Below are 27,671 nucleotides of genomic sequence, written 5' to 3'. Positions count from 1 at the left end.
ACACCTGGCCGCCACCTGAGTAGCCCCTCCCTCTTGCAAAATGGTGACGACGGTACACAAGAAAAAGATTTGCCATTTTAAGCCTTTTGTCATTGACTAAGGAATCTGCTTTACAATTAATTTTTTTTTTTTTTTTTATAAAATATTGTTCCATCTCCAAATATCCGTGAAAAAAAATGCAAACTTACGTGCACATTCTGACAATACAACACCCCACCAGGTGCAAATTGTCGTGCGTTTGAATAAGAAACCGCATCGCAAACATGAAGGCCAAGCACTTATGCATTCGACACGCTGCAAATTATTCTTGGCATCCGTCAGCAGGTGAGGCCAAACATCGACACTGTGTACAATGTTCTTCCTGTTCCGTGTGTGTGTTTATCTTTCCAGCGAGAGTGTACTCAGGTGCTTGTGTGTGTATGTTAAGACTCACCAGGCCCGGAGACAAAGGGGTCAAATTCAGCAGCTTCTTGTACTGCTCGAAGGTGAAAAACTGCAGGAGGGGGGGAGTGAGAGCAAGAGAGAAATTGAGACAAACGAGTGTTGACGCCTTGACACGGGCGCAACGCCCACACCTGTAGTGCACGTAGCGACTTGGGAGGTGAACGTGTAATCATCCTCAAACTCAAAGATGGCTAGTCGAGAGTTCACTGAACAGGATGTATTTCAAAAATGAGGGAAGGCCCTGAAGCCAATACCAAAAAAAAAAGTCTGATAGGAAAGTAGTAGTTTTTATTTATTTATTTATTTATTTATTTTTTTATAGCTGCCAAGTGGTGACACATCCTTGCGCTCTCGAACTTGTGGTGCATTTTTAAAAAATACAGATGTGTAAAATAGCTGCCTCGCTATCATGCTAAATAGGTAGCTAGCAAGCTAGATAGCGAGTTAGCTTGCTAGTCAGACAGATAAGTCATTCATCCTGTGAGGCTAATTCATTTGTTGCAGCAGCAAGTGTCATACCTAAACATTTCCATTGATAAGATAAGGAATTTAAATAAATCTTTAGAGTTCGATGTACTGTTTGTTGGTATATGCAAGATGCGGCAGTAATGAATGCAATAGTGACATTTCATAACATTGATTAAGTATAGTTAACTAAGTGTCCACTATTTGTTTTTTTTTGCTATTAGTGAGGGTTCACTGTATTTGACTTGGGTTTAATTAGCCACAAGATGGCCGCCCACTGTTGTCACAAGACGGCGCGACGGGCCACTAACTGCTTGTAAGTCAATATTTGGGCTGGCCCAACAGAACAAACAGGAGCGGGCGGTCCAGGTGGCGCTTCTGAATTTGACAGACATGATGTGTGCGGTTAGCAAGGCGACGTTGCGCCAACACGACTCACCTTGACTGCCCTCTTAGGCGTCTCGGCCAGGATGGGGGGCAAAATTCCCTTGTAGAAGCCAAAGATTCTGTAAGGAGACAATCAATCATTAGGTGAAACCTTGGTGGTTCCGCTAGAGTTGACAGTAAGTACAAGTCGACGTGTTGTGGCAACATTGGCTACAACCAACACAGATGATGCCGGACGACCGCCCGCGGGCGTTAATCTTGAAAAAGAAGTGGGTTGCGTTGCAGGGGTCAGTGAAAATCAGCCCAATCGTATCAACAGCTCAAGCAATAAACAATCAAAAGAGGAGCTTTGAATCCGATTGTGCGTCTCAAGAAAACAGACGGAAATAAACGTTGACGGACGGCTATGCAAATGGCAGCCGCTGATTTCCTGGGTGTGGTCAAACCTCCAGGCGAGTGAGAATTTGCTACAGGACAAACATGGCCGCCGCCATTTGACTGTTGGTTTGCATTGCAATGTAAAGTACACACTTTTTGGCTTTCTTTACGCAAATGATGCAAAGCAAAAAGGGGGCTGAGGTCAACCCCCCCCCCCCTCCAATAGCTGCTTAATAACAGCAAATTTAGCAGTACGAGCTTCGTTCCAATCCCGAGGAAACCCAGCAAAGGTAGACGAGCCGCCCTCGAGGGAACACATGTAAACAAGCCGACGTGCTTCATCTACAAATAATTTCACTTTCCCACTGCCTCGGCTCTTTCCCGCCTTAATTAGCGGCACACACGCATACGACCACGAGGACGTCGACCACCATGTTTTGTGTCTCGCGAACTGTGTCTACAGTTGTCAGTTTGCTTCTGCAATAAAAAAAAAAAAATGAATTCATTCAAAAAGAAATTGCCACGGCGAGAGGAGAGAGCATTTTTTTTTTTTTTCAATATTCCTCGCCTCGGGCTGCAGGCCAGCGTGTGTAAATAATGCTGCCAAATAGACTTTTTGTTTTGCCTCCAGACGGAAACACTCAACCCGCTGGGCAGCATGCACACAAAAAAATCGGAAATTAATCGCTGTCGTTTGATGTGCGTGTATTTGAACAAAGCAGAGCTCAGGTTGACTCTGGCGCGCCTCCAGGAAATGTTTCTTTCCAGAACAATTCTGCAAGACTATTTGTACAAATCCCCACTAAGTGGTTTGGCCCGCAGATAATTGAAGTGGCGCTGTCACTCAGGACACATTGCAACACTTTCAAGTCAGGATGCGACTCTGCTTGCGGGATTTCCGAGCTGTCGCCACCTGATGCGCTTTTTCTTTTTTCTATCTGTTGTAAAGCTGTCGTTTTGCCGTAAAAACAAGCGGCGGTCGACACTTTCTCCCACGCCTGCGCTGTCTCAGCGAGCTGTCACTGCAGCAGGAACAGGATGAAGAAAAAGAAGAAGAGGAATGGATCCCCAACTGCACGCGGAATTGGACATTTGGCCGTTTTGTTCTATTGTGACACGGCACGATAGCACAAAACGGCCAAATGTCCAAATCAATTTTGAATCGATTGAATGAAGAAAACAGGACTCACCCTTCGTTGCGGAAAATGGTACGAAAGCAATCGCCCAGGCTTTTGTAGCTGTTGGGGTCGCTGGTGCCCCTCTGGATCTGAAACCTGCACGCACACATGCACACACGCACGCACAAACACACACACACACACACACACACACACACACACACACACACGCACGCACACACAAAATGAACTACATTCTACAAAAAAATGTTCCATGACAAATAAGGTGGCACCAGAATTCGTTTTGGAAGTCAAACTATTGAGTCACGCGGAATCGTTTTCCCGGCGCTCTCACTTTCATTCATTTCCCGCGAGCCAGGACGAGAGGGCTGGTTGGTACCAGCCTCCCCCTCCCCTTCAAGACCAGGCTAGTGTGGGGGAGGGTAAGAACTCAAACATTTATTTAACCCAAGCGATCCAATTAGCCAGCAAAGCTTCCAGGCCGCTAACACGCTGGTAAGCGCCGTGAAAATGTTTCATGTGACGCACTCGGCTCCAGGAGAACTTTTTTCCCTTTTTTTTTTTTTTTTTTTTTTTATTGTGCGGCACACTTTGGCAGCCTCGCTCACTAATAAAGGCCGGAGAGCAGCATTTCAAATTTTTTTACGCGAGGAACCGGCCGGGGGCCACAGAATGAATTAAAGGCGGCCGTTAAGAGATGAAGGCTTGAGCGTATTGAGGCGATAAGACCTCGTTAAACGTAGCTGCGCCGCTTTGACCCTACAACCTGGACAATAAACCCAGAACCTCCCCCTTCCCAACTTTCTGGACCATTAATGAACACAATTAAAAGCCTAACTGTCCAATATTTACATTGATCCATTTCAAGGTAGGAAAGCCGAGGTGACAAGAAAAGATTTCCGCATGGGGATCTTCAACTGCAAGGTCAACAGGGTGAGCAAGTGAGTCGTCCACGCGGGTGCCTGATGGGCCCATAAAGAGCCCCCAGGTTCCACTAAAGGAGTGTGGGGGGGGGGAGCTCTTTCATATCATACAGATCAGAGGTGTGCAAACTTTTTCTTCTGAGGCCTACAGTTAGAAAAAGGTCATGGACGTTCTTCACCTTGAATTTCTTTTATACGCTAAAAGAAATCCACTTTTTCCATATATATTATTTTGGTACAGGGTGTTTCATAAGTAAGTCACTTCCCAAAAACTGGCAAGACTAGCAAGATAAAACTGTTTTGTGAACTGAAAGATTTAAGACTGCAAAGGGCTCGTAAAAAAAAATATTCAAAATCAGGCTTAATGAAAGGCACATGATGCTGGGGATCAATCTCCCAATGTCTCCTTCACCCGGCCCAAAAGTGGCCTGCCGTCCGGCTTGCAGTCCTCTGACTCCACAGGTGACCTCGGGGTCACCTCATTTCCTCGTGGCCCTCCGCTACCCTGCCATAAAAAGCCAGGGAGCAGGCCGAAGAAGATAATAGGGGGGGCACCAAAAGAAGAGAGGGGGAGGGAGGGTCAGTGAAAGCCCCCGGCAAGGAAGCAACTCATGTCGCTTTTCACAGCAACCAATTGTGGAAGCCAGGACTTGAAACGCTCGCTGTTAAAAGGTTGCAAGGATGACGATGGCAAGCTTGAGTTGAGCACAGACTCCGTTGGAACACAAAACAGCCTCGGTGCTTCTGGCAGATTCATTTGGCTTCCGAGTCAGCTGTGCCGATCGTAAAACTCAGCAGAAAGAAGACCCCAGAAAGCTCCACACGCACCCCCCGGGGGCTCGTTTGGGAAGCTGCCGGCGACTCCTTCAATCATCGGCCGGCTAAGCGAGCAGAGATAAAGTACGCGCCGAGGTGATGATATCTGAGAGTTCATCAAGAGCAACACCCTCCCCCCTCCTCCCCTGCCTTTCCTCACCCACATCCTTGTTTGTCTTTTACAGGCCCGGAGCTGCCCGGGTGAGGGTGAAGGTGGGGGCGGGTTGAGAAGACGCAACTGCAGAAAAGACCTCATCCGCACCAAATGAGACCAAACAAGATGGCCGACACGAGGGAAAGTTGAAGGTCGGTGCCAGGTCATGTCCATTCCCGAGACCTGCCGGTAATTCTTAAAGACAACAATCTAAGGCGTAGGTGTCAAACTCAAAGCCCGGGGGCCAGTTATGACCCGCCAAACCATTTTATGTGGCCCGCAAAGACAAATTGTGCATCGACTTCACGTGTCAATACTAAAGCTCCAAATTGTCTTCACAAAAATAGAAAAATTGCTAGAAATTTTTATTAGCATTCATCTTTTTAAAATAAAGTTTTTACTCATTTCTGATTTTAAAAAGTTATTCATCAGTTTGTCGTGTAGCCTATATAAGGCGTTGACAGTCATAATGGCCCTCCGAAGGAACAATGACTACGATGTGGCCCGCGACAAAAATGAGATTGACACCCCTGAGAGAGGTAATAAAACTATCAACTACTTAACCGTGCACATTTATTTTAGTGATGGTGCTGAAACCTGGAGAGCTGCAAGTATCTTTTTTTAGGAGGTCGTTTTGTGTAAACCATAAATAAATGAATGAGTGAATGAATGAATGAATGAATGAACGAACGAACGAACGAACGAACGAACGAACGAATGAATGAATGAATAAATAAATAAATAAATAAATAAATAAATAAATGTTGACTGGAAGGAAGATTCTCATACAGACTATCTGCCAGCGCGCTGCAATGGCAAGTCTATTTTTCATTTGGTTTTAGTTTTTTTTTTTTTTTTTTTTTTACAGCCAGACAGTTAATTTTAACGGGTGGGATCATAAAAGATGGTAAAAAAGCCCATTGCGCCGTTCCGCCGAGGTTAAGAGGACTTGTCGGAGATGAATGATCTGAGCCTTCTGTAGCGAGACTCCGGACACTCAATCACGCTAACGGGGGAAGACCGTCGACGCCGCTTTCAGGATGAGGGACGTTGACGGCAGACATTATGTAATGACCGGATCTGGTATATTGAGAAACCAAGACCAAACCAAGAACAGGACCAGGCTGATCAGAATCACTCAAAAGTCCTAGTTGAGCAGGTTTAGTAGTCCAGATGTTTGTAGCATGACCCATCACGGCAGACAGGGAAAAGATGTGTGTCGAAAAAACCCCCCGCCAGCCGAGACGAGGCCAAAACTGACACCCAAAGGTTTTCAGCCGCCTGATGTATGGCTCTTCACGTCGTCTTGAAAAGGCCCTTAGCTGCTCGCCTGGAAAAACTGAGCACTTTAAAACTCACATTTCCAGTAACTGCTTGCATCATCCAAAAGGTATTTCTTGGGTGTTCAAATCGGGTTTTTTCAGAACCAGGCCAAACGCTGTTAACTGAAATGACGGTGCTAATGTCCGAGCAATAACTTTGAATTGTAGCGAGATACACACACACATACACAAAAAAAAAAGGAGCACGAGCAGAGAACTGGTTCTCTTTCTTAACACAGGAATTAAATTCAATTTCACGGCCGGGTGAAGATGGTGAAAAACCAGAACCAAAGACGAGGTTAAAATAATACGGCTCGCGCTCATGGTGCCAACTTGAAGATAGAAAAAAAAAAAAAAATCACATTTTCTCCAAGGATTTCACGCCAAGTATTTAGTTTGACATCACATTTCCTTCAATAATACGTTGAGATTTTTGGGACCCACAAAAAAGGTTTAATGAAAGCTGAGCAGAACTGGAATCGTCACATCTCAGTCTAGCTCGACCGAAAATCGAAGCGCCCCAGTCTGTAATTAGCAGTGAGGAATGTGAACTTGACTGATAATGATTATAGGTGGCATGGTGGCAAAACACCGACATGCACATCTGCTGTTGGCAATGAAATCTACAAAGACTCAAAACATAACAAAGAACACAACTTTTCAGGCATAAAGACGTAGAGAAAATGTTGCAGTGACACAATCGGTGCGCTTTGCTGCTGGGAAAGCGCTCAGAGTATAAATTCTCATCTCATTGGAAGAGCATCTGAGAGCACCACACCTGTTTTTGAGCTTTGAGCCGAAACGCTCAATGAAAACACAAAAGTGGAAAGGACGGGCGACGGTCCAGTCAAGATCACACAAGTCGCAAATCAGCAGTCAACCTCGATCCATTTTCATTTGTTTTATCACGAGTTGTGCAGTCTCTGCACTTAACATGCTGTACGCTCAGACCCAATCCCGCCCCTCCCTTGTATGATTTAATCGCAGTGAGGAGGGGGGGAGGGGAGCTGCTGACCGCTGACCTGCCTGCTACTTTACAAGGAATGATCAGCTATCAGGCTGCGGTCGCTGCTTTGTGGCCTGCTGGGTTGGGCCGGCGTGAGGGATTCCTCCAGGAGTGACTCGGGGTTCACCAAGCAGTTGGGGGGGCCGAGGGAAGGGGGGGGGGGCACACAGTGCAGGACGTCATCTGTCAAAGGCCTCGTGAAAGAACAAACTTTAAAGCGTGCTGTGCCCGAACGGAGGTAAGGTTGCCGTGGTTACCACTGCCCGCTACAGGGGTTCCTGGCAGCTTTTTTTTAATCATCTTGGAAATATGCTACCAGGGCGCAGCCGACGGGTGTTTTCGGATTTTGTTGTTGTTGGGGTCTTCAGTCCGCGGTGCTCGGACCCCTAGTTGACCTAAAAAATCTCAAGTTGTGACACAGGAAATTCTTAAAATACTGACAAATTTGTGCCGAATTTGCAGTTTTTAGAGAGCGTTGAACACGAAAGGTGGAAGTTGTAGGGGACGATGCCAAAGTCGCGGTACGGGCGTTGGTCGTAACCGGATCCCCATGCAAAGGGGGAGACTTGGCTCTCTAATGAGCACGGGCCACCTGATCAGAGTCAGATGGCGGCAGCGCCCCCAGCCAGCGCACAGCCGTCCCCCTGCAGAAAGTGCCGCCCGACACCCTTTGTTACCTCCAAGTGAGCTGAGACCAGCCCGTGAACCATGTAACTAGGTGCTTTCCAGGTTAATGAAAAGCTGTAACTGGTCTCGCTGTCTCTTGGGTTAACTGTCCCCCCCACCACATTAGCCAACTACCCCCCCCTCCACATTAGCCCCCCCCAACTGACTGACACCTCCTTCAACCTTTTTGCAGGGCCAGAGCCAATTAAGGGTTTAGTTCGTGTGAAGTATGCTACATTGACATTTGAGGCTGATTATGATCCAGAGTGAGCCTCAAAGAGAAGAAAAAAGTTTTGCAAGCGAAAGCGGGTACAGACGGTTGAAAATCAAAGAAAATGTCTATGAACTCATTGAATAATTGGCAACGACCCCCAAAAAATTGTTCAATTTGCTGACTGTTTTAAGAACTCAAATTGTGAAGCAACAATCGACAACCAATAATGTACCAAATCAAACTGCATTTTTTTTCCAACCAATAAATTGTTTAGAGAATGAATTCAATTTCGGCCTCACAACTGTAAACATTCCCATATTTCGGTCGTCCTCTGCGAATGCCGAGGTTTTGTCAAAACTTCAACTTTGGCAAACAATGATCAACACATTAGCCAATTTTCTGACAGGTTATGAACCGAACAAGAATGCAGTTTCATTTTTTTTTAAATTGTGATCATATTTCTCACGGCAATCGGCTGCACAACTATTTATATTGGAAGTTGGGTGTTGCCGTCCGCCCAAAAAAAAAAAGAAAACAAAAAAACGACGCTGGAACATGATGACTTGTTTGTCTGCCAAGTGCATCTGTCATCCCAAAGGGTGGATCAGTATTTGTTCAAGGACGTCAGCTGCCAAAGGGCCTCGTCAATTTTTTTTATTCATTTGTTAGTTGCAGCGGGCGATTTTGGCAAACGTCGCTACTATTTGCAATGTGCAAAGACAGACAATCAATTCAAGTCAAAATGCAAAGACAGGAGGGAAGAGTTGGACAGGTATGAGATTCAACTTGTAGTGTCATGAGAAAAGAAAAAAAAATATGGACAAAATGACAGACTCAATGTCTGGGACGTCACAACAATATTACAAGAATAAAGTGAAACCAATCAAACGAGAGCCGCTGGGCGAGAACATAATTTGTCACCTTTGCCTTGACGAGGGTGTTACTGCCTCCCACCTCCTCCCCCAAATTCCTTTGATTTTGTGTTTTGGGAGGGGTTCTAATTCACTCCAGTTGGGGATCAATTTGGCCCACTGGACATTAAAGCAAGAGCCAGAGGAGCCTAATAGAAGCCATGCTCGCTCGCTCATTCGCTGACTCGCTCACTCACTCGCATGCCCAGCCGACGGCAGCAGGGAGGCGGAGGTGGCGACTCACCGCTTTTTCAAGGAACTTGCTAATGGACTTCAGTCTCCTCGTGACCCAATTAGCTACTAGCAAGACTGATTTGTACCTCATGTGTGTGTTGCACTATTGTGAAAATGAAGCTGTAGCCCCGCCCCCCCAAAAAACAAAAACATTGCAATATAAGGATACAAAGTTGACTGTTTATACTACGGTGATTTAATTATTATTTTTTTTTTAATAAAAATAGATTCTTCAAAAATATTGTAAAAAGACTATTCATGTTATAAAAAATGGGACGTATGGATACAGATAAATGAAGTGGACGTGCGAAGAACGTGATTTGTTCGTTGTATAGTGTGGCGACACAAACATTAACCCGTTGCACATTTGCCCCCCTCGACCCGGCGTGAGGACGGATGGCTTGAACCATGACACCCCCCACCTCCTCGTTACACTCACCTGTAATAAAGCCTCATACCTTCCCACCGGGTCACCATAAATCCTCAGCCTCCCTTCAGAGGATCAAGTATCGGCCGTTAGCTTTTATTCGCGCGCTGGCGCGGCCTTTAAAGTGGAAGCGTTTTCGCTGATTTTTTTCTCCTTTTTTTAAAAGGCGCGCCGAGCAATTTATCCATGAGCGAAAGTGCGGCCATAAATGACAGAAAGCGGCGCGAGGATTTACTGAGTGGCAGCCAAGGGGGCAGGGGGCCTAAGATGTGAAGCCAGAGGTCTCAGCGAGGCCTATGAAAGACTATAAAGCTTTACTAGCGGCCCACGACCTGTTTATGACACCGGTGGGGTGTGAGGCTGCCCTTTGCGCACTTCACGTGGCAACACGCGCTGAGCAAGAAAATAAAAACAAAAGACATGAGCGCTTACCGGGTCTTGACCACGTCCAGAGGATGCATCAAGCAGATCTCCACCAGACCTGAAATAAGACATTTTTTGTGAGAATTTGGTGGGACTTTTCATGAAATAATCAAAAGGAAGATAGAAAAAATATATTTTTGTAGGATTATACACTACAGTTTTTAATTTTTTATGTAGAAATTTTTCATCATTTTGGGGGGGATTAAAACTTTTCATATAGTTTTCAACACAATTCAACACTTTTTTTTCCACTCAGTGTAATCACTTACCAGCCAAGAAACAATTTTTTTTTTTTTTGCATGAAAACGTTTTTTTGTCTATACATTTTCCTTGAAACAAGTTTTCAGTTGTTCAACATTCTCTTACCCTCCTAATCATTCATCACGGAAGAAGGTACAATTCGGTCAGTTAGTCCAGTGTTTTTTTCAATCACGGCATACCTTTTCATTGGAAAAAATCTCGCGGCACACCGCCAACAAAAATCTGTTAAGGTCCTATATTAAAATCAGTTATATTACAACGAAACACGTACAGTCCTATTCCTATATATGTATGGAGAGTCGAATAATTTAATAGAAATAAATACTAAATATTCTTTAAATTGTATTCCTTTTTTTAAATAAAAGTGACAGTTTTTTAAAAAGGTTTTAGACGGTGTAAGAAATAAACTATTTAAAGTGATTGTGATTAAAATAAAAGAATCAACGTGATTTTGTTCACTGTTTTAGACTAGGTCTATAAATATTGCAACAATAAGAACAAAGTCACTTTTAAAGACGCTCTGCTGTTCTGACAGCAGCTGAGTGGCTATCACAGTCGAGGAATCTCGACTTGACTGCTTATTTTACGTATATGAAAAATAACCAATCCAGGTTCTCCGGTTGAACTGCATGCTCTGATTTCCATTGGACCACAAACGCACCACAACCGTCATAGTGTCTGTCGGCAACACACACATAAACTGAAAATGTGCCGATGCAATACAATCAGATCGACACAATATGATTCTCCGATTCTCCACACATGCACGATTAGCAAGTGGCTGACCAGGCCTTGCGCGAACTGACCAGTGGTTTGGCGATCCTGTTTACAATGCGCTCCGTAATTAATATTGGACAATCCCACGGCACAGCTGAACGTCTCTCGCGGCACACTGGCACAGTGCTTGGGAAACACTGGGTTAGTCCAAATTTTGTGGGATTTTTGTTCAAAAAGTTATTTTTTGGTATAAAATTTACACTGCATTAATCGCTCGAGAAGTGACATCAGTATTTGAATTTTTTTTTTTTTCATTTTTGCTTTCTGTTCCAAAAGGTCACCGAGCGTATTTGTTGTTTTAAACTCTGTCATCTTTGCAGACAAGCTTATCTGGCTCATCACCGTTGGGGCTGTTTCAAATGCCAACTGTCGCTCTGGTTGTTCTGAGTCTTTTGTCATCTTTGCAAGGAGCATGCCTCTCCGTAGGACTCGCTCCCAAAAATAAAATGCCTGTATGCAAATATGGAACGCAAATTCAGTAAAAAGTTGTAAAAGCAGTGTGGTCGACACACGAAGATACAAATGAGCAGAAAACAAATGATCAAGTCAGAAGAAAGTCATTTGTGAGAAAAAAATAAATAAATAAAAAATGTCAGTAGGACATGTACATTTTGTAATGCTTCAAAAAAATGTAACTTAAGAGTGACGCAAGAATCGTATGTCAGAAATCCAAAGTGACCTTGAATGCCTCGTAGCGCACGCGGGTGTTTCGAGACGCTATTTGGACGCGATACAACCTGTTTTTCAGTGACCTTAGTTCACTCGTGCTCAAGTATTCGACAGAAGTAAAGAGCTCGATTAGTTTTCGCCATTGAGTTGCTTTTAGCCCGCACATTGTTTATTTGAATGAGGAACCCGACGTTGTTTCAGGCGCAGCATACAAAACAAACACGATTGCGCTGAACCTCGTTGTCCAAACAAGGCGAACACAACTGCAGAGAAGGGCGTCGGCCTGCCTGACGGAAAGTCCAAAGATGCACTCGCACAAGTTTTCGTCTCACAAGAACGAACCACTTTACGCAACTCACTCACATGAGTTCAATAGGATAAAGATTTAGTGGTATGCATCTCGTCAACGCGAGGTCGTGAGTGATATTGCGGCGGCGCGATTCGGCCATTTGAATCTTCTTTTGTTTGCCCGGCACAAAAGCAGTGAAAGACCTTGTCACCAAATGTCTTGACAAGGCTGAGACAAAAAGTTCACGCTGTCTGGGCCACAGCCATTAGGACACACTTAAGTCCGTAATGCTTTTCAGCTCCAGAGCTGTGGACATGATTCAGCAATAAAAAGTCCGAAATGGTCGACCATTTTGGATTGAAGCAGCCATTTTGTGCCATTTCAATGAGCCCTGACGAATCAGTTTTCCTCTACTGACGGACAAAGCTAAACTGCATGTTGTGTGCGTCAAATCTTGTTGAGAGTTTCTCATGAAAAATTTGTGACTCGCGCTGAAAGATATTCCAGAGAAGTCTGGAATTCGAAGGAACGCTTGCACAATATCTGCAGGTGTCATCCATCATTATACAAACACACATGCACACACATACACGCACGCACACACACATACGTATACACGCATACACAAACACACACACGCACACACACGCACACAAAATGACTGTACTTTGCAGCAGATAGTCACCAACCTTAAATTCATAATATAATTTACGTATATATCGAAAATAAATTTGACTGATTGACTGCAGTAAAGCATTAATTTCTTTTTAAAATTTGTAGCATACATTGTAAAGTCAATTTGAATTTGATGAATCATTCGGCCATTTTTATCCCCATTTTGAAGGGACACGCAGGTGCTCTTTGGCAGTTTCCATTATTAATCCGTCTCCAAACGCAGCTGGAATGCCAAATTGGACAGCCGCAGAAGCTCGTCGCTCACCCGCCAATTTGTCAACCTTGCCGGCGCGATATCCATCACCGGACGTGTTCAGATCCAACGTCGAGATAACGTCGGAGATGGGTGGCCTCGGAAAAGTTTTTCTCATTTTTCCCGGTGGGGAAATAAGTCCAAGTCAATTTATTATGAAATCAAGTCAAACGACGACTATTTTCCAAAGGTAAGCCCAAAAAGAGGCATTGTTTGTTCAAGGTCAAAGGGTAAACTTTTATCGATCAACTTTGTAGCAGAAAGTTGAATTCACAGCTGAATACAATGAATTTGAAGATTAATATTGAACATTGAATATGTTGACAGGAGTACAATTCATTGTTAGTCACTTCAATTCGGACACAGATGTGCGATACTTCCAAAATGGCGGTGGAACTAAAATTGTACTTTTCCACTGCCAATGACAAATTGAGACGTCTTCATCGGGCGTGCTTTTGATTTATCGTAACGTGTCACGGTCCATTTGTGCCCGCCGGCTGCATGCTGAGACAGCTCGGGTATGTCCACCAGTCTGTCAAACTGTAGATGAACCCTAATTACTAGTGAAAAGATGTGTGCGCATGCGCAAAGTAGGTGTGTGCGAGATGCTCCCGACCGACCGGGTCAGCTTGACACACTAACGACAAGCCAACGACAGATTGACAGGCAGCCCGTCCCTCCCTCCCTCTATTACCGTCGGTGTTTTCTTAACACCTGTGGTCACATTTTTTGACACAGCATGCAAATGACTGCGCGGTGGCACTCGCTCGCTCGCGGAAGTGGTGATAGAAGCGGCAGGCCGAAGAGACGACGTGGATGCAAAACATGGCGCAACTGATAATTGGGAGGAAGTGCGGCGTGTCGCCTCGGCCCCATTCTTTCAACGAAGTGGACTTGTAAACAAATTGACTGCAACCCCTTTGGGACACCTGTCAGGCCGACTCGGGCCTCCTACGCAGAATTTCTTCTCCAAATCTTAAAGTTGTTCTTCAGTGACAGACTACAAGACTAAAAAAAAAGTTTTGATTTTATCGCATGGGTGGTGTGCTCCGATTATCTAAATTAGGGCAAGGCCGATTAATCGGGTGGCCAATATTAGCTCTTTGGAAATTGGCCCAAAAAGTTTTTTTTCAATCTAAATACACATGAACACATAATCACATAAGACAAAAGTAATGACATAATAATAATAATAATGATAATGACCCACTCACTATTGACACTATCAACCAAAACAAAATGGTCGCGAACAAAGGACGTGCAATGTGGGATCCATCACCAAGATTTGTTTTTGTGTTTTTGCAAACATGCAAATGATGTAGAAAGTAAAGCAAATGTAAATATGTGGACGGCGCTGTCAAGAACTGCGTATACTTGAAGCTGTCGCCACCTTTCCGTCAAACAACCGCACGCCAGTCGAAAAAATCCCACAGACTCGAAAGGCTACGATAATAACACGCTATTGATTTTCCGCTACAAAACAAGTGTCATCTTTAAGTCATTATGCCCGTCCGTGCTGCGAAGTGACGAGCTCTAAGCCAAAAAAGAAAAAAAAGGCTTTGCACTATCATTATGTTTGCCACTGCGTGACCACATCACTGCAACGAGAGCCGTACACATGACACACGGCCTCGAGTTTGTCGTCTTCCGCCAAGTCCTCATTGGAGTACGGCAACGGGAACCCAAATTGTATTTTGTAGGAAATTGGACATACACGTTGGGTGCAGAACTTTGAATGCTACTGGGAGTCCATTCCAGTTAAATTCTTTTGCGCTTTTTACACAGGACAGAGTTCTTCACATTTGTGGTTGTGCTTTTGGGAAGCTACGTAGCGTTAGCATAATCACTTCGCGAGTCACAGTCTGACTGTTAAGAAAACAGAAGCCCCCCCCCCCACACACACACACAAATTCAACAAACATGATGAGGCCAGTGGCCTTAATTCTACCTTTTGCGTGACCTGGATATATATGACAAAAAAACTGCTGTATTTAAAAATTGTTTTCAAAAACCTTTTGACTTGCCAAACTAATGTGAGTTTACAGAAGCTGAAACTGATGTTAGCTGTTAGTTAGAAGTGACTCCCACTTTTTAACGGCAAATCTGCATGAACCACAATGGGGTTGTTGAGGCCCCCCACCAAAAAGGCATCTGAGTATTTTAACACCACGCTTGACCATAAAAGTGGATATTTAGAGGCAATAATTGTTTTAGTGAGGCTGTAAATTGTTTAATTAGTTGTTAACGCCTTCCGTCTTAAGATCCCCAGCCCCTGATTCGTCAGCAGGCTCGGACCCAAGGTTTGAGTCTGGATCAGCGTTTGGACTACCGAGAGGGACTTTGGGTCCAGATTTGAAAACTCTTGTGATGTTGGGATGCGTGACGGTTGGGACGTCACCCAAGCGCACGCAAAAAAGATCAATGCAAACGAAAATAACAGCGGGGAGGTGACGCATCTCGCAATCCGACATGGTGGTCCATCCTTGTGGGAGTTTCTGCTTAGGCGTGACGTTCAAGTCGAGGTGGCACAACCAGAAAGGGAGCGTGGAGTGCTTTTTAGTTTTTTTTGTTTTACTTTGAGGCATGAAGTAATGAAGAGCGCCTGAGTGAACGCGCGCTGAACGCTTGAAAGACTGTCCACTTTGCTTGAATAAATGGAAGTGGAGGGCGGCGGGGGGCTTTGGCGACATGTAGCAAGACTTGCACACGCGACGGAGCTTGAAGTTGAAAATTGAGGGCCTCCGACAGTTTTGCATGGATACTTTTTGAAAGGCAGACATCCAGCTTCGTTCAGCAGGCCTGCGCAAAAGTGTGCTTGCAAGTCGATCGAAATTGAGGTGCATAAAAAAATGACATTTCAATAAAATACTATATCTACATTTTAAAAAACTGGTATCGACTGTATAGTAAATTAAATTAGAATGTATTCACTAATTACTCTGTTCAACATTTTTCATTTATTTTTTTTAAATCAGAGATCCAAATAAAGTCTAACATGTATTTTTTTCACACTGACTCCGAATGTATAAATGTAGATAGTTTTGTTGTATTTGCATTTCATCTTGAAGTTTTTGAATATTTTTGACTGACTTTTTAATATAGCTTATGTGTAATATCTTTTAATTGAATCATTAAGCAGACATTTTTTTCAACTTGGTATATTTCACCAGTGTTCAAACTGTGCACAATGTCACAATACAATATTACAATAATATTAAATGGATTTTTGGGAAATAGCCAACACTTCCGTTAACTGATGATCAACATTGTGGTACTTGAAGTGCTCGGTATTTTTTTGTCGTTAAGATGATGTATTATTTAAAAAAAACTGATGTCCACCACTTTGGGATAAAGTTGAAAAAATTATGGAGGAAGTGCTGTAACTACTATCTGAATTTGAGAGAAATGTAAAAAGAAAACAACCAATTTAGTCTTACGCGAGTCATTATTGTCACAGTTTTGGAGCGTTGAGTCAATGTTTGCGGCCATTAAAAAGAATTTAGCTGGAGCCGCTCCACTGGCAATGAATGACAGCTCGACTTTCAAGGTCCGAGGTGACACCCAAGAGGTCAAGCAAACATTCCCGGAGTTCGCCAGACTCGGAGTAAATCCGCATTTCTCAGTCTTCTACTGGCATCCGATGATGGCTTCTCCGGTTTCTGGAGTTCCGGCGTGACGAGGAGGAGCGGACGCGTTGGCCTTAAACCAACTTGTCACAACGCTGCGCAGCAGCCAGCGCGTTTTGGCTGATACACACAAGGAGACACAAGAATTAAAAGCGTCGCTGCGTCGTTTGTGGAGCCTTTAATGGAATTCAGCGGCACGGAAAAGAAACGGCTCGCTCGTCCTATAATTATGAGGTCACGATGACCACGTTGGACTAACTCCAAGCGAACTGCACGCGGTTTGTGACGCTTGCTTTTATCCCGGTGTTGCCTTACAGAAAAGCTGAAATAACTCATGAGGGACGGCCAGTTTGACTGATAAAAGTATTAAAAAAAAGTCTTTTGGCAAGCGTTCGACTTTGTAGTAACTTCCTGAAACGCATACATTACAGCCTGTCACAATCTTACGAAAATATGTCGGGAAACCGTTTTATTTCTGAATTGAACTACGTTTGGTTCAAGTCCACACTTGGGCTATTTTGGGCTTTTTTTTTACGTCCATCTTCTTCCACTTATCAGTGACTGTGTTGCGGGGACAACAGTTTAAAGAGGGGAAGAAAAAAATGATTAAAAAAAAAAAACTAAAAATGCTAATAAAAATGTTATCAGATTCAGCACTGACGTTCTTGTATTACAACAACGTTGCCTTGAAATACACATTTTCAACCAACTATGAGCTTGTTTACAAGTGATGAAATGACTTACTATTCAGAATATTAGTTAACTAGCATCCGTTAGCGGACTTTAGCTTAATAGGACGGCTAACATCAGTTTGCTTGCGCTCTGACAATACTATAAAAATTAGCAAAGCGTTGCTAAATGTTGCTTTATCCCACACCACAACGAATATAGGTTGTGGAAGATCTCGCTGGTTGGATTTTTTTTTACGTAACATGTAAGCAAACCATATAATGTCAACAAGAGTTAATAACCGGTCGAACGTTGTTTAAAAATAGTCAGGGTACGCAAACGACGAAGACGACACCTTCACTTTTGGCGATATCATCACGACGTGTGAGGCCTCTCGCGCCAGACGGCCAAGGATAAGCCCAGACATGTCGTAAAAAATAAATAAAATAAAAGCCCACTTTGTGCCCGAGTAGCTGCGCGGCATGTACTGTACATGCTTCAACCGCTCAGGCTGGCTTTTGGGGCATTTTTTTTTTTTTTGCTTTGACAGATGCCGACTGTGAACTCTTGACACCGGTCGGACCGGTTTATGTTCAACATGTGTGTCTGTGTTACTGTCTTTCCACAAAGCTGCCCTCACTGTCGACCCAAGTGTGTGTGTGTGCGTGCGTGCGCGCGCGTGTGTGTGTGTGGGTGTGTGGGTGTGTGAAAGAGAGAGAGCGAGAGACGAGATGAGAGGATCTGTGGCTATTTGGGAGGTGGACCGTAATGACACACTGGGGACAGATTAGCCGGACGTCCATCAGGGACGACTCTGATTTACAGCCACACTGACCAGCCCGTTGCCCTCCACCCAAAGCAAACACACACACACACGCACACACACACACCGAGGGCAAAACACGACTGCGTCTGTCCGGTGGGCTCGCACATATGTGAGCTTCTTTGATAGTTTTTGGAATGGACATGAGCGTCTTACGAGGCCGCCTTATGTTGTTTTCTTAGAGGCTTTAAATCACAGCAACGTCTATGAGGGTGTGCAGTTCGTGTGGACGTCATATCGGGATGAGTGCCCCCCCTCCCCTGCCCACGCCACCCCTTGCTACAGTGCAGGGAGATAGACAGATCCGTTAAACAAGATGTCACCGCCAAACACAACAATGATTAATCACGCACTGCAAATTATAAGCACCTGTATGAATGAACCCGCCCACCGACTGGGTGACTGCATGCTTTCACTCTATTAGACAGGCAGCCCACCGCGACGAAAAAAAAAAATACTCAACCCCCCCTAGGTTGAAATGAGAGGAAGTCTGGTTGAAAGTGAATGTCTCCTACACATTAAAAAAAAGTCTGCTTTTCTGTGTTTAGGTTAGGAATGGCAATCTGACTGTGCCATGGTGGCTAGTGGTTAGCACGCTTGCGTCCCACTTTTTCAGTCTTTGGTCCAAACCTCATTCTTCGTTGTTCTTTCCAAAATGTATTGTCTGTAAGGCATTTTTTTTTATCCTGACATTATCATCATAAGGTCGAGGCCAGACATTATTTTGACCAAGACCAATCTGATTAAAGTGATAGTGCTAGCTTTTGTTAGCTTTCACCTCCCGCTGACTTTTTGTTCCTTCTTTAGGAAACTATACATCCGCATGTAGCAGCCAACCGCCTCACAACAAATCATCTCACAAAAGCACAAAAAGGGACCAAGGCTACCGCAAGACTGTACTATAAACATGGCGGAAATAGAGACGTTACAACATGGCATCCATAAATCGTTTGACATGCATCCAGACCAATGACAGAGCTTTGCGGTCACTTCAAAGACTGTCCAGACTTTCCTTTATGCGGCTCTGGACTCTGTGAGTCTAAAATCTTCAGTTCCCTGCCCTTGGTGAATCGCTTTGTTGTTTTAGAGGACAGTTTGGGATGACTTGTTTCGTATCTTAATTATTTGATACTCAAAATGTAAAATTATGCTTTTGGAATTTGCATACGTCTGTATAGTTTTGACTTTCAAACATACCAGAAAAGGTTCTACTACAGTCTCTCCGGGAAACTCTTCCTCAGACACAACAAACTCCTTTCCGGACTGCCCCCCTACCTTCCATCTGCATGCGTTATGCTAACGAGCTAGCCTCGCTGATAGCCGTCGCGAGGAAATGCGCCTTTGATTAATGCAGACAAAAGTGAGCTGGGCAGACAGCGGGCTCCACGAGTTAAACGAGTCGCCTGCCATCAGCCTCAAAGGGCTCCTCGGCCCCCGCCCGGCACACCCCCGACGCGCTGCTGAAAAAAATCTGTAATGAAAACCATATTAGCAAGAGCTTACACCACCAGGGAGAAGTTTTTGTGTGCGGAAATTACATTTCAGACTCAGGAGCGACCATAAACTAAAAAACAACAACAGCTTGCCATTACTAAACACCTTCACGTTTTTGAACACATTATTTTTTTACGTATTTCAAAAAAGATTTTGAAAATGGAGCAAAAATTGTTTAAAAGTAGTGTTAAGTAAAGGCTATTTTTCTTTTTTTCTTTTTTCAAAGTCAAATGTTACAAAACTGCACAATATTTTTAAAGCAATTAAAATGAAAATAAAATGATAGTTTTTGCTTTTTTACCAAAACATTAAAGCTCAGATGTACAGTTAATTTTCCATTCCCTTCTCACAATTTTAAAATGTATTGTCAAAAAAAAAATAGCTGGATAAATGCATGTTTTTGCGATCTAGACGGGGATTACTGTATTTCAATGATCCAGAGGAGAAACAAGAACGAGAGCCCCGTCTAACGGAGCAATATGTCAAGCTGGACCACACCAAGCAGGAATACATATGGCGGGGCGGAGGTGGAGGGTTTTGGCCCCCCCAGCTACCTGCCTGTACAGTCGCCTCTCCACAAATGTTTACTTTGGAGCAGACTGGTGGCCAACTGGTTGCAATTGACCTCGTAGCGGGACGAGTTAGAGAGCGAACTCGAGCCCCCTTTTCCCTTCCTCGAGAGGACAGCGGACGAAAGCCACACACGTACACAGAGCGCCCAGTGCAGAACCCACGTGGAAATACTTGAAAAGAGGCCAAGCAGCAACAAAGAAGCACTTTGCCCGCTGCGCGCTTAGCGACCTTGCGGAGGATGCCCCTAAAAACTAAAATGCAGGCAACACCTGCCACAGGTGCAAGAGCTTTTGAGCCGGGAGTTGCTTAGATGGGTTGCGGCAGGAGGCCTGGGAATGGAAGTCATTTCTAAATGGAGATATTAGCAGTCTTTCTTGGGTGGGCAGGAATTGCTGAGACGGGATGCTGCTTAATCCAAATAATCTGCTCCATATGGGAATTACATCCTAAATTGAATGCTGTCCTCATCGAATGGAGTGGAACTCACTCTCAAGTAGAGACATTAGCATGCTAGCTTAGGATGGCTGGGAGCTGCTTAGATGGGATGCGGCAGGATGCTAAACTACTCGCTTTATGGTCACACAAGCTTCCATCAATAAAAGTCCAAGTTTAAACAAACATTTGTCCTCCTGTGCCAGCTCGTTTGGCAGACCAAGCCTTCTCTGTGGCGTACACCTGAGCGAGAATGCCGGCAGGAAGCGAGGGGGGGCGGGCGGGGGACCGAGTTTGGCGTTTCACTCCGGGCCGGTCATTTGTCACAATTGTCACCCAATGCACAAACACAAATTAGTGAATTAGAACGGCGGATATGTGTGTCGTGCCTTGGCTAAATCAAGTCAGCGCTGGGAGCTGTCATGACGGCTCTACCAGGCATGCGTGCTCAACAGAAGGTGCCTGCATGTTGGCGCAACCTCGTCCGGGTTTGGTGGAATTACAACAACTGGACATATTTCGCCTTTTGTCGTGTTCAAAGAGATAAATTACAGTCAACCTCTTCCAGGCATGGTTGCTTACTGTTTCTTAAGGTATACTGCATTTTGAATATGTCACGCTTTCAAAAATGTTGTGGTTTCAAAACTACTAAAACTCTCCATTTGCACTACGAGCTGTTTATATTTGTCAGCTACATGTGTACTTGGATACTTTTATCTCGGTAGAGCAATGACATGCAAAATGGCAGCTAAATAAGGGCAATAAGCCATCAACACCGCAAGTCTGACTCGAGTCAAGTCATATGAATCGAGTCCCCCATCTCTGACCATTGGCGAAATATGACAGGACTTCCTACAGCAGCTAACTAGCCAACATGTTAACTAGCATGGCTGACATTAGGAACCACTCATTTTGGGAGTTCTTTCTTTGTATATTCGTCACCCACCGACCTGCAGCTGTTCGAGACAAACCAAGATGGAGCAAAAATTCTAAAATTAAAGCTTAGTTTTGATCGACACTCCTATTCCTGAACATACTCTTAGGCTGTAATTTGTAACAGGCAACCGCCAGGGCAGCCGAACAAAGTCTCCGTCTTATCTGGACAGGGAATCATTCAGGAAAAAAAAAAATCATATCAGCGGGAAGGCGTGTTTAAATATAGCTGTAATTGCAGCAATCGTTTCTCGCAGCCCCCTCGCCATTCCCAACGGTCCGACGTTCAGCAACCCTCCGCCCCCTCAACACAAGCTCCCTCTTCCTCGCCGTTTCCTCCGCGAGTATCCAGTTAATCCCGGCTGCCGGTGTGGCCTGACAGTTGCATGACAAGGAATGTTTCCCTTTGTAAGAGCCTACTTCCTCCTTGCGCACTTTGAGCCCTAATTGAAATGTTTCCTATTGAGCTCAATCAAGAGAGGCAATTACCTAATTATTCGCTTATGCCTAAAAACTGGAGCCCGCGAGAGACGTCAGAGCCGCCGGGGCACGGAAAGACGAGCGGGCGGAGGGGGGAAAACGAAACAGGAAATGATTACAGCAAATAGACGAAAACAATTTCCCGGGTACCCAAGGGAAGCAATTCTCCGAAGCCCCAACCAACGAGTAAAATTAATCATAAGCCGCCATTTTGAGGCAGTACACTTTAAAAAGACTCATTCAAAAACAGTTCTAATGGGAATTTCATGAGTGGGTGGAAAATTTGAGGATTGACAAATTTTAACTTTGTGAAAAGTGGTGTAATTTCCAACATGAAGTTTTCATTCAGCTTTTTTGTAATGATGATCAAAATTACATCAAAAGGAAAAAATAACTTTTGTAGCAACATGAATTTTTATTTAACAGTTATTGTAAAATTTGTTAAATGAACATGCTCGTTTGCACATATTTTAGGAAAATTTACTTTTTTGAGAGCTATTATTTTGTTCTAAACATAGATTAAAAAAACGATTTGTTAAAAATGATCCCTTTAAACACATTTCAACTTAATGAGACAGGTGATAAAACACGTTGGCACCCAAAGGCCTCGCACAGACGCCCACCGAAGACGCACGGCTGCCCGACCGAATCTGCGTTCTCTTTCAGGCTTTTGCCGACGCGCACGCTAAAAAGAAAACAGATTGCTGGCCATGAAAATAAAAAACATTTCAGAGTTCATTTGAAAAGGCAGCATGTTAAAAAGCAATCAGTACGTCGTTAAAGGCATCCATCTTGTGCCCCCCGCTCGTGAATAATTCATTTTGGGAGCAGGCGGGATGGAAGTCTTTGCAGATATGAATTCTGTCCCTTCTTCAGCCGCCTCACGCCGCTTCAACAAATGTTGGCCGGACGACCTCTAAATCAATCATTGAAATATATGGATGGATCAGCGAGCCGCTTCTTAAGCACACACACATGCCGTAGCTTAATTCACCCGAGCCGGCCATATTTCAGCCAACATGTGCGCCACTGTTGTCTAAACAAGCGCTGCGAAAGCCAGCCGGGACATCGAGGAGGGTCCTGGCTGGAGGTCATGGAAAGCACTCATAATGCACGCACACACACACACACACACACACACACACACACACACACACACACACACACACAAATGTATGTAAGACACACAAGGGAGTGAAGGTTCTGGCTTGAGGTCATGGAAAGCGCTTATAAAGCCGCCTTTCAAGCCGGGCGGAAGACAAGTCGGCAGAACAGACGCAAGGTTAACTCCTGTGATAGCGCAGCTGGGCGGGAATGAAGACATCATTCCGTCGATGTCCGACGATCTGTACGCGCTCACCAAAAACTGAAAAATATCTTAAACTGTGCAACGGGTATGAAAAAAGACAAAATTCTTCCTTTTTCACCTGCTGTATGCATCCAAAGCTAATTGGCTAACATGTTTTGCTATCTTGTGTGTAATGTTGCTAGCCCTTTTTGTATTTTAGCATTATTGTAGCTTCGTAAAAATTGGCTTGGCCGTTTTGGCGCCATTGAACAAGTTTTGACAAATACTATATCAATTTTGCTCAGAACTTCTTCAAATTAGTTAAAGAAATACAAAACAACGATACAAATTGTTTCCAATGCCCTGTAGTTAGACTCTCTCCAGTAGCAATTCACACTTCTGATTTTTATAAAGATTCTCAGCCTACTATCATAAACGTTTGTAAAACTGGAAATTATTGCTCAAGCGAAGGACCCAACTACAATCCCCATAAAGCATTGCAAACGAGGACTGTCGGCACCTCGGCAGACCAACAGCAATTGTTTGTGATTTGCGGTGGATTGTGGGAAGTGAAGTCCTTAATGACCCAAGGCGGCGGTAGCGGCTTTTGCGGCTTCTACCTTGGATTGTTATGACATTGTGGCCAACAGCTGCGTTTTCCATTGAGGAAGGCGAGTCCGCGAGCTCCGCTTTCAGCTATGTGGGAGACCGGCGGCTTTGACACACTAAAAACGACAAATGTCTACCGTTATGCCTCCACGAGGACACTTCTAGGGAGTCCTAAAAAGCCACAAAGCCTTTATTTTGTTATTTAGCCTTTCAAATGTCTCACCTGCATGACAGAAGCATAAATGACGCTCCAGTGTGCTGAGAGAAGACAAATGGAAGCGCACTCACACACAGGCTGGGTGGGCTGCTTCAGCTGGACGGGGAATTCTGCTTAAACGCTTTGCAAGTCACCCGGAAACGCACACTTTCTCCTCACAACATGCCTCATCTTGGAGAAAGTTTTATGCCGTGTTTGGAGGAAAGGGACAGAAAGAGTCGCAGTGGGTCCAGGAGGTCCGTACCAAGTGCCCCCCCCAAAGCCACCACCCCCATTCCTGGATATGCCAGCAGTGCCGTAAGGGGGCAGAACCTGAAACCGTGCAAATGTGATCACAAGAGCCGGCCTTGATTGGGATGGCCGCATATGATTAAAGATAATTGCAAAGGACCGCTTTCCAAATGCTGCGGCGGTTTTGGAGGATGGGGGGCTGGCGTGGGGGGAGTCCAACGGAAGGATTTAAAACCGATTCCCAGGCTTTTTTCCCCAAAAAGAAACCAGAGGCAGAAACAAGTGAATTACAAGCGACTAGTTCAGGATACTCAGAGATCTTATTCTAAAAAGTTTAGCAAAAAACGTTTTAGCATAACCGTGCTAGCTTTTACAAGTGCTTAATTCCGATCTTTCTTAACGATACGAACTTCAAATTGATTAACATGACTAAACTTACATTCTCCCTGCAATAAATTCAGGACATTAAAATGTTTTAGCATTATCTTCCTTTGGGCATGCGGTTCACTTCTAGAAAGCTTTGTGAAAATTAGTTAAGGTATTTTAGCGTAGGGCTAACTAAGCTAGTTTTGATGAATACCATCAATTCGCTTAGAAATTCTTCAAAATAGTAGAAGAAGAGACGCATTGGCCTGTATTCCAACAAAAAAGGATTCATGGACTTTCCTTCTCAAAAGCAATGAGGTCAAAGCAAAGTGAATTAAAAAGATACCATGAGCAATCAAATTTACGTCTACTTCCTGGTAGATAAACGACATTGGGGAGGCGTCAGCGGGTGGAAGGGTGGCGTGGGGGTGACCTGAGCCGTCACGGCGGGATGATTGATGGTTGAGTCGCAGCGCTTAAGTCAACAGAGCAGAAGCACGCCTCGAACCTTCCACTCAGCACCTATTTTAAAAAAGAAAGGGGGTCGACTTCACCTGCGACTTCTCTTCAATTATCCTATCAAAACAAAAATGGAAAGAAGGAAGCAAAACAGAAGAAGCTGGCCCAGGACCCCGAAAAGTGAGATTTGCAAGACTAGTAAATCCAAGTTCCGTGTTCTTGTGGTTTGATGGACAGGATGAGAAGTTGGGGGCGGGGACTTGGGGGGTGTTCAGGGTAATTCGCTTGCAGCCACAGGTGATCCGATGGGCTGAGGAGACTTTGGGGAGGGTGGATCCGCTTCAACACCTTTGGACTAAACTCTTGACCCATCTCCCCCTCAATCATGTCATCAAAGAATTCAGGTAAGAGGCGAGGTGTCAGGCTTTGGAATTTCAGAGCATCTTGGGAGGGACATCCCGGATGACATTTGGAAGTCACCGGGCAGGACTTGGAAGTCGTGGCCACTGAATGAGTTGAAGCCACGCCCCGGTGATCGACTGGATGAGCCGGATCACTTTGAGTGACTCAGTGGATCAAATCAAACATGGCCATCTGCTGATGACAAACAAGATGATACAACAAAAAGGGTGAATGTCTTGATCATCCTTCCTGAGCGTCATTTCAACCAATCACCCCCCCTCCCCCCACCTTGACTCACTCGCTGCCACCCGACAGCTTTGTGCCTCCCAGCTGCATCCAGGCCCATCCTGATTGCGCCTGATTTGGGTTAAGTGAGTATTGCCCTGCTGCGGTTTGGGCAGGGATGCTCCCACGGGCTGGAAACTACACAGGAGGGGGAGACCTTTTTTTTTTTTGCGTGAGTGCCAATGACAAACTCAACTGTTGGGATTTGAGGACCACAGCTTTTGACTCAGAAGTCATGAAATACGAATTACAATGCCGCGCTTTCAGCTTTTCCAATTTTTACAATTCTATGGTGTAATACTAATGCCGATCCTCAAAACAATCAAATTTCACATGTGAAGTCCAGACATCTATTTTGAGCCGCAAGCTTCTCCCAACTGAAAACAAAACAAACTTGAAAGCAAGTTTGAAAGTGGTGTCTGTGGCGGTGTACATGAGTTTCATAGCGGCAGCGTGCCAAAAATGAGATCATAACCTCGAGCGTAGCAAGTCCGTCGTGAAAAGAATCAAGCGCACACCTGCCTCGCCAACTTGCTCCATATGGGATGCCTCATTAAGTGAGTGCGACCATGAATTCTAATCATGCCGCCAAGCCATCAAAAACACAAGATGTAAAAATCAAGGAGGGGACCTAACCGCGTAAACAATAGCATTCGCTAACATGCTACCATAACTGTGTCGGACAGGGATATCGAAAAGAAATTACCTGCCACAACAAAATCAAGACCAACTTTGATTAAAGTCACTTTCTTGCAAAAAAAAACATCAACATTACTCTATTTTCCCCCAAAAATCATTTTGAGAGACGTACAAGATGATTCCTGTTGCGTTTATCTAAACAGGGAGACAGGATGTGGAGAAGCGTGTCGGATTTGTTGACAGGCGGGACGGCCGGCGTACGCGCCAAGCCTCCCCGGCCGGCCCAATTACGCAGACCAAAGAACATGGTGTGAACTTCTCAGGGACGCAAATTGCTCTGCTTTTAATTATGCAGCACGCCAGTTGGACGCGTCTCCTGGAATGCGGCGAGCGCAAAGATTCTTCAGTAGCAACCAATGGCAGATGTTCGCCACGCATGAGAGCACTTGAAAAAGTTGCAAAGTCCGGAGGAAAGCAATATTGGTGTTTCCACAGCGGAGTGGACAAGAACAATTCAAACGATGCAACTTTTACGAGAACGTTGCTGGAATCAGCTAAAAAATATTCCGATGAGAACAAAGCATTGTTTGCAAAAATCTTTGTTAAAAAACAGACAATTGAAAATTTCCCTGAAGAAGGTCTTTCTAAAAATATAAATACATAAAAGTAACTATTTCCTTAACTTACTCTTTCCTTCCTCAAACAAACATCTTTTTCTTGAAAAATATGACTTCCTCAAAAGAAATCTCCCCAATGTTGTTCCTTAAAGAAACCAAATTATTTTTCCCCTCAGTGAAACATCTCCACTGCTCCGAGGCCAAACATCTGCGTCCTTGTAGGTGGCGAAAAAGTCTTTGCAGAGGTTTCACGATGATAGCAAAACTCCTGGCTGGGAGTTCCGCACACATTTTTTGTTGAGACGTTTTTTTTTTTCCGTTATGCTCCTAAATTACAAACTACAAGACGGGGTCACGCATCAATGAGCAGAGTTATCCAAAGAAGCCGAAAGGGCAGAGAAAACATCAACTGAGAAAGCAAGGTGGAAGGGGGGGAGGGGGATGGGGGTCGTTGGACCACCAGGACTATCCTCCCCGTTCATGTTTGTCTAAACTTTCACGGTCTGGCTAGGGTCCTCCAGGACCATCGTTCACCTGGTGTTTTTCCTCCTTCGCACCCAAAGGATAACATGTAGCGGAAGTAGTGCACATGACGGAGGAAAACCCCACTGAGGCGGGGTCACCAAGTGCCAACGGCATTCGGGCCTGCTTCACTCGCAAATCCAGATGACGCTGAGATGCAAAAAGGTTGAATT

General features: G+C 44.6%; 1 protein-coding gene across 1 annotated transcript in view; it reads right to left on the bottom strand.

The window, feature by feature from the left end:
• slc25a21 (solute carrier family 25 member 21) overlaps positions 1-27,671 on the bottom strand; it is a 47,559-nt gene that overhangs the window by 3,800 nt on the left and 16,088 nt on the right. The window contains exons 4-7 of the mRNA XM_088356449.1: positions 9,919-9,967; positions 2,865-2,948; positions 1,349-1,415; positions 434-493 (exon numbers count right to left, since the gene is read on the bottom strand). Of these exons, the coding sequence (XP_088212575.1) occupies positions 434-493; positions 1,349-1,415; positions 2,865-2,948; positions 9,919-9,967 (260 nt within the window). The remainder of the gene's footprint in view (positions 1-433; positions 494-1,348; positions 1,416-2,864; positions 2,949-9,918; positions 9,968-27,671) is intronic.

Source organism: Syngnathus floridae, chromosome 16 (genome assembly GCF_059516105.1).
Source record: "Syngnathus floridae isolate MCC-2025c chromosome 16, RoL_Sflo_1.0, whole genome shotgun sequence".
In the NCBI taxonomy this organism is placed as follows: Eukaryota; Metazoa; Chordata; class Actinopteri; order Syngnathiformes; family Syngnathidae; genus Syngnathus; species Syngnathus floridae.
The sequence above is the reverse complement of the archived record's forward strand: the minus strand, read 5'-3'. Positions and strand labels throughout refer to the sequence as shown.